The following is a 12596-nucleotide window of genomic DNA, read 5'->3' as shown; positions in this document are numbered from 1 at the left end:
ATGGTATGAATCAAAGTACTAAGGATGAAGTAAGATGTATAAAGCTAATCTAGCAGAGGTTAACATGTGAATTCTTGTGATACATCACTGCCCTGTTGAAAAAGACCATCTTACACAAGCATGAATTTTAATAGTGGTTCAGGTGCTGGTCTAACGTGTGATATAGCCATCTTCTTTTAACAATACTATGGGTTTTCTTGGTGAAGCAGGTTGAACTTCTTAATTACAAGTCTGTGTTTTCAACCAGCATCCAACAAACGCATGCTAATACACATACAGCGTCCTCAAAAAATATTGGACACTTGGACCATACTTAATCCTAGTTATATAACCAAACAGTGTTATTTTACAACCAATGTTATTTAAAAAAAAAAAAGAATACGGCATGACACTATAAGCAAACACTTCAAGCAAAAATATAAGCTTCAAAGAGTGTTGTTTTAGTATTATTTACATATGATTTTAGTATTTATTAATTGAGTTCACTTTCATATTTCTATTTTCAGTTTGCATCTTTTAGTTTAAGCAGTTTGTTCTGTGCTTTTGCAGTTTCTATTATTATTTCATGCTGACAAGTGTAACCCACTGATTTTTTTTTTTTTTAAGTAATAAGTTTTTTAATTGATTTTATCTGGTTAGATATTTTCATTTATACTACAATGAAATTAAGACATTTTTATGAGTGATAGTCATAATTTTGAATTCTGTCATCATTTACTCACCCACGTCGTTCCAAACCTGTATGACTTAATTTCTTATGTGGGACACAAAATAGTTTCGTTCCTAGCTTCCCACTGATTTCCACTGTATGGACAAAAATACAATGGTTCTCAAAGGGAACCAAACATTTTTCAAAATATCAACTAAATATCATCTTCTTCAGCAGGAAATGAATGCAGGTTTGGAACAACATGAGGGTGAATAAAAGATGACACAATGTTTGTTTTTGGGTGGACTATTCAAAACTTCAAAACTTTTACCTTTGTATAAACTCCCCAGGAGAGTTCCGTCTCCGTCACCATGACAACAATCCCAAACATTCCAAAAATCAGGGCATAGTCGCTAAGGCGCTTTCGTTTCTCGAACAGCGCCCTCCGGTGCCCGAGCTTATAGCCAATGTCCTTGTTCTTCTTATGCGGAGCGCTGCATGGTCTTTGCCTCACAAGGTTCTCGCTGGACTGCTTACTAGGGTCTTCCCCGTTCCCTTTGGAGACCACCACCTCCAGCCCGGAAGTGTGCAGGGTCTGCAAAGGCTGTGTCTCAGAGTCCAGCTCTGCTAGGTTCCTCCGGGACGCCCCCAGACTGCTGAGTGGTCTGACTATGCCCCCATTGTACTTGCAGCTGTTCATGGCTATCTGAGGATACTGTGGGCCGCCGTGGGACAGGGAAGGCCGCGATCCAGCATGGCTCAGCCTGTTGGCATCCGCATTCACCTGCCAGAAATAAGAAGATATTTTATAGATTTTATCATTGTTTTTTTCTGTCTAGGAGCTTGTGTGCTGGCTGAGGGGCAAAGCACTGCCGATTCGCAACAATGCTGATTTAATGGACATTTCTTTAGAAAATTACATTATAAATGCCAGCATCTACAGGGTTCAAAATGCACGTGGGAGGAGCATCGTCTACTGACTGTAACTACCGTCATGCGGAATCAACTATTTACAGTTTGATTTATATAAAAAGCATCACAGGGCTATAATAAAGAAAAACTGAAATAAACCAGTGATTTGTTCAAGGTGTGTGTTTGTTCACTACTCACTGCTGTGTGTGTGTACTTGGATGGATGAAATTCAGAGCACAAATTCCGCGTATAGGACACCATACTTGGCTATTCGTCACATCACTCTCACTCACTCACTTTTATAATATATAAAACAGCTATTTAAAAGTGTAATATTTCACAATATTACTGTTTTTACTATATTTCTGATCAAATAAATGCAGCGTTGGTGAGCATAAAAAAAAAACCCTTAACAACCTCAAACTTTTGAACGGTAGTGATACTGAATTTAGAATACAAATGAGATGACAAACTTTCTTAAATGAAAATGTATTTTAAATAACATTGTCAAAATTAAAACAATCTGACAACAGAAACTGTTTACTTTAAATAAAACAAAGCTGTAAACAGGAATATAATCCAATAGCCTATCACAATCACTATAGCCTAGTTTGTCACTAGTATCACTTTTCAAAACTAGTCAACTGTTCGGGTGGAAGAAACATTAACATTATCAATGAACCCCAGGGACACAGTGAAATGATTTGAAAGAATTTGTATAAATATTAAAAACTGTAACTGTGAAAGCATGGGAACATGCAATGTTTCTTTACAGTGTTTAGAAAAATTAGTGAATATTTTACCTAATTGTATTACAGATCAGTAAATGCGGCAAAATATTTGCGATAATGCTTCTGAAGATGATACAAAAAGATTGCTCACAATAATCTCACATTATTAAATTATTTCTGAATTGAATTTTTATTCTGAATTTACACTGTTCTAATTTTCGTGGCAATAAGGATCAGTTTCTGTTATCTAGCTGCTGCTGCTGGGCTGACACAATGCCAACTCATTTGCAGAGACCTACTTCTGTAATGTCATTTTCTGATAGGCAGCGCAAAACGTAGACCCACATTCTAACCGACTAGAGAGACACCAATGGATTAGAAATGAGAGTAATGACAGCTGTTTGAAAATACATATGCAAACACATCCAACATACAGTGCTGATTAACCAAAGCTAGTTGTGGAACCACCTGGAAACCGTTCCTGTCACATACCTGGTTTTGCTGGTTTAGCTGAACCTCGGTAGAGATCATGCTAAATCCAAAATCACTGCTTTAACATCCGGGCTCCTCAGCATAACTGACAGTTTCACAGTTTTTATTTGAAAAATTCTGTTTATCCATGTTACTGCACTGGGCTGTACTGACTATATCTATGCAGAAACTGCTACTAGACACTGACGCTTAAACTGAGGTTACAAATATAGAAAAACAAGTATACAGGTCCCCCAAAAGTAAATTTCTATCAAGGTCCCTCGTGTGGGACAGTTCTCATGGAGTCTTTCACATGGTTTTCTGCAGACATGGCAACAGCTAATTTATATTCTGTACAGCTTTTTGTTTGTTTAAATTTTTATGTTTGTTTTTCACAAACAGACTGTGGGAACTTTTCCAAAAGTATCCTTTTAGGAACACTCTGAATATAATTTAATATACTGTAATAAATACTACAAAAAATATTTCTAATAGGGCTAAGAATTTGTTTAAAGAAGGTCTAATCTATAAAATATGTGTTTTATATCATCTATATTTTGTTACAAATGCATATATTGCGTTACTTCAATGTCAATATGGCTTCATAAAAAGTTGAAAGTAGTAATCCATGGCAAATTTTTATGAAAAAAGTAACCTAACCATCACTGTAATAGGAAGTCTTGATCAAAATCTTAATTTCATTATACACAATGTCATTATGTTCTATGGATTATTATGGATTTGTAATAACAGCGGATTGGAAAAGCAAACATACAGAAGGACAGAAAGCCACTTAAGGCCCATTCACACCAAAATTATAATTATTAGCGTCCACACCAAAGCATGATAACATTCTGTTAATAATAGGCACGTGCTGCAGTTATGTCGTCTGCCACTTTAAAAGCTCAAACTCTTTAAAGCAGGATGGATTCTGATGTTTTTATCATTCATCAGCAGAAAACATTGTTCTGAAAACGATTCCAATCGTTACAGGTGTGGTGCGGACTCTCAGGCCTTTACTGTAGGAAAACACACACACTTTGGAGTATATTTGGAGACCTTCTACTTCAACATATGTCTCTGTAATACTGTAGGCTATTTCAGCTAGAGAGAAAAATATATCTATTGTCCTTGTACCACTTATGAGTACCTATACTATTTTAAAATACAATGGAGTAATAGACATAATAAAACAGACCCAGAGGTTCAGAACTGATTTCCAACAAGCAGTGACTGTCTCTCTGATGAAAGAGCTCCAGGGATCAATTGCAATACATAGCAAAGCTCCTGTCAAAACTTCCACTCTTTCCAAGGCCAGCAAGGACTGCCAGTTGCCAAATGAGCTCTTTTTTCTATCAATGTCCGGAAAGAGCCAGTAGTCAATTGTGTTATTAGCCTTTCTTCCTGGAAATGATAAAAGGTACAATATACTAACATCTGTCCCCAAAAAATAACATTGAATATTGGCATTACACTGAGGTTTAATCTACTTTAATATGCAATTTATTCTTATGAAGCTAAAGCTGAATTTTCAATAGCATTTATTCCAGTCTTCAATAAATATAATATATTAAATATATGTATGTATTAAATATTTAATGTATTATAAAAGTATTTACTGTCACTTTTGATCAGTTTCGAAAAGTAGAAAAAATGTTCATATAACTGACCCCTAGATAGACAGATAGACAAGATAGATAGATAGATAGATAGATAGATAGATAGATAGATAGATGTTCTAGTCACATTTTAACAAATATATAAATACTGAACATGGAGAAGTCCCTGACTTTTGATTGCAGACTTCAGTATCTTGGCAAATCTCAGCACAGTTAGTGACATTGATCTATTCTGAAACTCCAGAGGAGGCACATTGATTACTGCATTTTTTAAGCAAAAGTCTCCATTTGCTCTTTATTTAATCACATTGCTGTCAAGAGAAAGAATTGGGATATTACAGAGATCTCATTTGTGATTTTTCTTTCCAATGGGATGTACCACAATGTAACTTCCAACATAAATGACAGCACAGCTGCTGTAACAACAAAGACACACAAAGTCAGAAATTCTTTGCATGACCTTGAAGAGTCAGTTAAAAACACACAGCTGCACGCTCTGAGTGCAATTTTATGCTGATTTGGGATACATCTACAAAACCGATCATATATCAGTCACAAAAACAACATCTGCTCATCTCCATTTTGATGCAACAGGCTAGGATTGCACCACGTTGGGATGGCGTTTTCATTGTCTCAGCCTCACAATTTCACATTTCGCTAATTTTCCATATTAACCAATATTCTCTTCTGTGCGTGTCAAAGCTGAAGGGCCCTTAGACTTCACCCTCCCCTGCTCCTTCATTCCCCTCTCTGCAAGCTTTGGTCCGTACAAATCCAATTTAGCAAATCTATTTTGACATTGAATTTGCACTCATTCAGATGTGGCATCGGACTCTCTGTTCCTCAGGTCTCTTTCTGTAATGAAATGTCTGCAGCAGACCTGAGAGCTGATTACAGATCCCGCTATTCAAGAATATCTTTTCTAACTGCTCTTCACTATCAAAATGTGATCTTTACAACCAGACATCTTCCCTCGTCTTGTGTTGCATAAATTTGCACCTCAGGGCCCGTACCATGTAAGAGCCAAAATAAGAAAAACATTTGTGTGCAATTTGTTTCAGCCATTGTGATTTTTATGTAGATTGAAACATGATAACTGGAGAAAGCTGTCAGTTAGCATCTCAATGCCAGTTGCCTGGCTGATGCAGGACCATGAGGGCTTTGCGATTAGAAATTGACGATCTTTGCTTATGAGAACCACAGAACTTTTTGAGCCAATCAAAGGAGCTGTAAATGCCATGTGACTAATCAGTCTGAAATCCAAAAAATATTTAAGCATAAATTTCAGATATGTACCAGTATTTGAATTGCATATAAAATATCAGATTGAAACAAATTGGATAAACTGATGATAAATATATAAACCTTGTTGTGTATTTAAAAACATTTGGTTTATTAGTACTACTGCATGACTGGCATAAACAATGTAATCCAAATGGATGGAAATCTATATGCCATTCAAATAAATAAATATTAAATTTAGGCCTAAATTTTTTAACAATGCAGAGCTGCAATGCTGATGGCATCACACAAACACCCAGTTGCAAACCCTTCACTAGCAACTTCCCTGAGATATAATAGGAACAAAGTCCATTTGACTATTATTATTGCTCCCATTCCAAAACTGGTGTGCAACTCATCCTGCTACAGTAATACAGACATAAATAATAAATCAAATCATACCTACTACATTTGTAAGTGAATGGACATGTTGTTTGCACGGCGGATGATAAAAAAAAGAATGTATCTTCTGTGAAAAGATAATTTTCTCATCTTTATCTATGTAAAAAAATAAAATAAAATAAAACATTTAGCATCTAGGCAGTAAGCAATTGCTTAGGAACAACTTAGTGGCCAATTAGCAATAACCTAACAAATGCCATTGAAACTGGGAATACTGGCAAAATTGTCAGTTCAACTCCATGAAAAGTAGCAAATAAACTTGATAAAATAAACTTTTTACAATGTTTCACATGCAGAACAGTTTCCTGCATTACAGGTTAAAAAGACTGCATTTACATCCTCAAGCAATTGACTTCATAATAACATTTTTATCATTTCCCAAGTGAAATTTAGTGCGCTATCACATAAATAACTGCAAGGGCTCTCATGGGCTAAAAGACAAAGTTTTTGGTAACACTATTTTACAGTGTCCTTGTTACACGTTAGCTACTTAATGTAGTCATAACAGTAAATTCTGTACAATTACATGCAACTAACTATAAAAACCAACCATATTCCTAACCCTAACCCGTTGTTAATTAATATTACTCAGTAGCTAAATATATAATTACACTGCAACAGCAAGGGCACTTAAAATAAAGTGTAACCAAGTTTTTGTTGTTGTTGTTTTCATCAGACTATAGACAACAAGAAAATGATCAGGTATTTAAAAATAGAAGGATGAATTATACCTGAAATAGCATAAGGTGTTTTAACTGGTAGCATCAATAATTCAAAATAATGTTAGTTTCAGAGCATATTCTTTTATCAAAGGAATAGTTCATCCAAAAATAAAAAATTGCTGAACATTTACTCACTCGCAGGTCATCAAAGATTATGTCGAGTTAGTTTTTTAGCATCACATGTGAGCCGTCAGAATGAGAGTCCAAACAGCTGATAAAAACATAATAATAATCCACGAGTAATCCATACAACTCCAGTCCATCAGTTAACATTTTGCGAAGTGAAAAGCTGTGTGTTTGTAATAAATGCATCCATCATTATGCCATTTTAACTTTAAACCATTGTTTCCGGCCAAAATACATGTCCATAATCCATAATAACTCTTTCTCTGGTGAAAAAGTCCATCCCCTGTCGTCCTCTCATATCAAAATACACCGACATATTTGTTTAGAACTGTTTCCATTTGTAAACTGTGCTTGACCTGCATATTTCTCTCTTGATTCAAACGAGAAAACTTTTTCACTGAAGGAAGCGCTATTTGGATTATAGACACGTATTTTAAGTTAAATTAAAAACATCTTGATAGATTTGTTTAGAATTAACAGACAGCTTTTCGCTTCACAAGACTATAGTCGTGTGGATCATTGTGATGGTTTTATCAACTCATTCTGACGGCACCCATTCACTGCAGAGAATCCATGGGTGAGCAAATGATGAAAAGCTAAATTTCTCCAAATCTGTTTACCGATGAAGAAACAAACCTGTCTACATCTTGGGCGGCCTGAGGGTGAGGACATTTTTGCGTGAACTATTCCTTTGATAATCTATACTATACCAGCAATAGGGTTTAACATAGTCTGACAGTTCCAGTAGTCACAAACACACACCGCAGGCATTGCAGAGCTCTCGGCCAGTTTCAGTTCGAATTCACAGAGACGAGAGAGCTCAGCCAATTATACTCTCCACAAATTACCCTTGATTAAGCAGCAGAACGCCAGCTGCAGAGCAACAACACCCGAAGATTCTCCCCTCTGCCTGCTCGCTCATACTGAACCAGTCATTCCCTCAACATCCACGGCACATCCCAGTGCTTTCACTACCTCTCATGCACAATCAAGAAGAAGCCTAACTGTAAACTCTGCGTAAATATTTACATAATTACAACCCCCCATGGAGAGGGGTCTGCATAAATGTGGTTTTCCTAAAAGAGCGATTTGTACAAACAGCTAAATGTGTTTTCGAGCTCCCAGGGTAATATTACTTCCTACCAATGCTGTGCATCAAACAATGAATTAAATTACAAATTAATCCAACACCACAGGAAGAACAATCACTTTTTTTTTTAGAACAAGCACAATGCAGTCAAACACAAGAACCAGTCAAGCGGGAAAAAGAAACAGAGACTGACGCAAACAACGGGAAAGACTTATGGGAGATTTCATGGGAAGAGATCGCTGATGGGTTTTACCTCCATCTGCTGTGCATTGTGAACTAAACTGATACTAATGTCTCTCCATTCTGGCAGTGATGTCTAACCCGTCATGAATAATACAGGCCTGAAGTACATGTTAGTGCCACTCAGGGGGGCTTTCCCTTGGCTTGCACAGGCAGAAAATGGAACAGCGAGGCAGAAACAGGGTCGACTCTCCCACAAGGAATGAATGACACTGATTTGCCTTTCTGCCTTGCTTTTCTGGCCCCTGCTCCTTTCAGGCGACGAATGCGCTGGCATACAGTTAGATAGATACATAGATAGATAGATAGATACATAGATAGATAGATAGATTCCAAGACTAATTTTAAACTGTGACTCACATAATGAGGCAGGCTAGAAATATTCAGGTTTAGACTACATATGAATGATGCAGGTGTAGGAATGAATGAATGCTTCATAATGCTTACTATTAAACGCCATCATGGGAATCATGGACAGCCTGTTGCAAGCACCCGAGCTTGTTCTTTCTTTCCATGCTTTCGAGGTTAACACGAATACCAACACCTAGCAACTACAAAGCAGCTCTCTGCATCCACACGGCCGTAATTTGGTGTTAAAAATGGCAAGCGATTTCAAACATGACCTCCCAGTATTGCGCTGCCTGCGTAATCGGGCGCATTGCTAAAACTGGCCACCTGTTAAGCATAAACTTCACAGAGTGCATGTATAAACGATGCGTATTTCAACGAGTCGGTGTATGCAGGCTTACCTTACAGCCTTCGTGTCTGTGTTTATTCTCCTCGAGCCACAGGCGACTGTCAGAAGACAGCGGGCTGCTTTTACTCCGCGGCGAAACGGAGTTCTTGGCTCCCTGGCATCTATCAGGCGTCCACGCTAGATTCCGCTGCTCGCCTGATGTCAGGCTGTCTTTGTCACGGTGCTGCTGCTGCTGCTGCAGCAAAGACGGCTGCTGGCTTCTCAGCTCCGCGGATCCCCTCACGCAGCAGTTGGGCAGGCTGCTCCTCAGCAGCCGCTGCTGCTGAACCTGTAGCTGGAGGGAAGGTGGAGGGTTGTGATGCTGCTGTTGCTGCAACAGCTGTTGATGCTCTTGCAATCCGCAGCTGCACGAACAGTGCTCTTGTTGGCAATTCGCAGTTTTGGCAGCCCCTCCAACACTCTGCTGCCGACTTAGGGAGGGTTTGGAACAGTCTGCGAGACTTGGGTTGCTCCCTTGGCTTTTGACGGGTGCTTCCTGACTGAAAGGGCTGGGCAGGTTCTCTTGGCTCTGTTTTGGCAAGGGGTGTGCGGTCTGTCTAGGGCCACCCCTGTGCTCCGCGTGGTGGTGGTGGTGATGGTGGTGCTGATGGACGGCTCCCGAGTAGCGATGCTGCATCCCCGCCTCACCTGCGGCGGAGTGCCGCTTTGCGTTGCAATGATCCGGCACCCTTTCGCTGCGCGCAGCCCCGGTGGAGTCAAGAAGGCCCGTTTCATTGGTAGGTTTGACCAAGACAAGCCTCATCACGTCACTATGGAGTTACAGGGAGCCCCGCCTTCATGTGACAGTCCAAGTGTTTATATGAATGAGTATATTAAGAAAAGTGCTCAGTACGCGGTTGCGATTTGAGGTGGGTGTGGGGAACGCAGACGCGCCGAATTAAGGCTTGAACCCCCCTAAAGGAAATCGAAACAAAAGGTTGGGGCGTCTTAGTTCAAATACATCGCCATGTAACTGCAGGTTTAACGAACAAACGCCAACAAATAAAAGTTGTGTTCGCCTGCTGAGAGTGTAACCATAGCAACAGCAAGCAGCTCGAGCGATTCCATTGCGGTCAGATTTGACGTGTGCGTAAAGGGTGAGAACGAAGTAGCCTATTTATCACTTTCTGATTTAGATATCACTGAACACATTAGTGTTTGTTTAAAAACATTTTTAGATCATTGACATTCAGTTAAATATCGCTAGATTACAGGTTGGGCTGCGCGAGAGGAGCCTCGGGCGATTACGTCGAGATCTATTTCTTAAACTAATTCAAAATAGTCGTCCACGGTGCCCGTTTAAAAAAGCCATTCCGCTTAGGCGGTGGTAATAGCTTAATGGTGAAGGATCTAGGTTGCCAACACAAATCCTCCCAGAAATGGGGACTCGGGAAATGGAGCAATACTGAAATCAAAGTCCTGATCTGGCAACATTTTAGTCATGGCTTTTATATGAAGTTGGTCAAGGTTAATTGTAAACGCTGGAAGTGTTTTGCATGAGATGTATCGGCAACTAAAGTTTGGCCATTTTAATAAAATAAAATTAAAACACTGTGTAGAAATGACAAATCAATTAAAAAGATTGAAATAAAAATCTTGATGCTATCATTTTTACAATAATGAAAAAAGGCCTAATAATTCAGTAAGTGTTTTAAACACAAATTTGTTACAACTTTCTGTGAGCTGATCACATATCTAATATTAATAGGTCAATTTGATGGTCAGGCTGTCATCTCCAAGTGGCCTGCAAAAAGATCAGAGAATAAATGCACATCAGTTGAAATGAAATCAGTCTTCGTGTTCTCAAACTATAAACTATGCTTGTATTCCATTTTATTCGTTCTGTCAGCACATGCAACTAAACCAATATTTAAAAAGCCTTGAAACTCAAGAGTAAAGCTGTTTAGATTTCAGGATAGTAGTGTCGGTTTTCACAGGATTGAGTGCTGATGTCAGTGAGGGTGATGCCAAAGTTTGGAGCTGAACTTCGGAGTGGATCTGGGGCACAGATGAAGAAAGCTGGTAATTTGATCTTTTTCATTAAGTAATTAGTCCTGGAGACCTGTATGGGTTCCTGGGCAGAATGAAGTATCATTTGCTTGCTGGTTTTGGAGGCAATGTTGCTTACAACCACATGAATTATTAATTTCCCTTTCCCACTCCATGTTCAGAGACCTAAGTGTGTGGGATTGCCTGCTGAAACGACCCCAGTGTGGCATTTGGAAACAACATTTAAATTAATCTATAAAAAAAAAAAAAAAAAAAAAATCATCTTGTTTCAGTTGTCAATGCTAGAGTTTTGTAAGGTTACAGGCTGAATATTTCTGAATGAACACCAGAAAGGTATTTGTTAATGTTTGACCATTAAACAACTTCTACATCTACTCATATTCAAATGATAAATAAATAACACTTAAGGTTTAATTTGTTAGTAGGTATCATAAACTGTGAATGAAAAATACTGTAAACACTTTACAATAAGGTCCTGTTTATTAACATTAGTTAACATGAACGAACAATGAACAATATATGTTTTACAGCATTTATTAATCTTTAAGTAAAAGCACAATTCTGTTCGTGTTCAAACTGCGTTAACTAGATACACTTTTGATTTTAAAAATGTATTTAAATGCAATTAACATGAACTAATATTAACAAATGCTTTAAAAGCTGTTTTACTTATTGTGAAATGTTATCAAAATACTTATACAGCATTTAATAATTAATGTTAATACCTGCACATACAAATACGTTTGCACCCCTTCAAGTTATACATGTTAACATTAGTCAATGCAAACAGTATATTATGGTTTATTAATAAATCGACATTAATAAATGCTGTGAAAAGTGTTGTTTGTTGTTAGTGCATGATACTTAATGCATTATCTAATGTAAACACACTGAACCTGATTGTAAGGTGTTAACTAAGTAGCACATGTCATTTTCAGCAGACAGAATCTGTAGAACTGTCCACAATCATTTCTGTTAAATTAAATGAAACAATCTCAACACATTTCTGTAGTCTGACATCAGAATTAAACCCCCCCGGAGGGACCAGATTGTAATTTGTAAAACCACTCAGGGCCTGGAAACAGCACACCATACAAACAGAGCAATTTTATGGGCTATCAGGTATTTAATATCCTGGTATCACTTTTACAACAGAAGGACCATCTGTTTTCTATTTTAACCTGTACAAGAGAGTGAACATAAGTAATTCTTTTAGCAATCAAGCTGACAGCTCTTATATAAAGGCCTCTCGGTGTGCATTATTTATATATCTCCTCCTGCCGTTCCACCTGTTCATTAAACTGCATTCGAACTTCTCGCCCACAGCTACGAGGAGGTTACACACACTCTAAATATAGATTTTTACCTTTAATTGCCTTTCTGCTGATGGATCATTTTCTTAGAAAAAAAAAAGAGAAAAAAAATCCAGGCCTGAAGAAAAGCAACACTGCCTTAAGATCAGCGGCACCAATCAATAGTTGTAAATACACTAGAGCTGTTTGTGTTAATGCAGATTCATTTGCATAAAGCATAAACATCTGTAAATGGAAATTTACTGTTATATTCGATATCAGCAATGGAAAAGAAAAAAAAGAAAAAAATCAGAG

The 12596-nt window shown here is 37.9% G+C and overlaps 1 protein-coding gene across 3 annotated transcripts in view; it reads right to left on the bottom strand.

Moving 5' to 3' along the window:
- kcnn1b (potassium intermediate/small conductance calcium-activated channel, subfamily N, member 1b) overlaps positions 1-12596 on the bottom strand; it is a 37789-nt gene that overhangs the window by 21412 nt on the left and 3781 nt on the right. For 2 of the 3 annotated variants that reach the window (XM_058785089.1, XM_058785088.1), the window contains exons 2-3: positions 8993-9894; positions 981-1433 (exon numbers count right to left, since the gene is read on the bottom strand). In XM_058785089.1, coding sequence (XP_058641072.1) covers positions 981-1433; positions 8993-9742 — 1203 coding nt within the window. In that variant the 5' untranslated portion in view covers positions 9743-9894. Of the gene's footprint in view, positions 1-980; positions 1434-2784; positions 2900-8992; positions 9895-12596 lie in introns of those variants that run through there. The other variant, XM_058785090.1, reaches the window with a different exon arrangement.

This window comes from Onychostoma macrolepis, chromosome 08, assembly GCF_012432095.1.
Source record: "Onychostoma macrolepis isolate SWU-2019 chromosome 08, ASM1243209v1, whole genome shotgun sequence".
Taxonomy (NCBI): Eukaryota; Metazoa; Chordata; class Actinopteri; order Cypriniformes; family Cyprinidae; genus Onychostoma; species Onychostoma macrolepis.
Note: the sequence above shows the minus strand (reverse complement) of the source record. Positions and strands in the feature narration are given on the sequence as shown.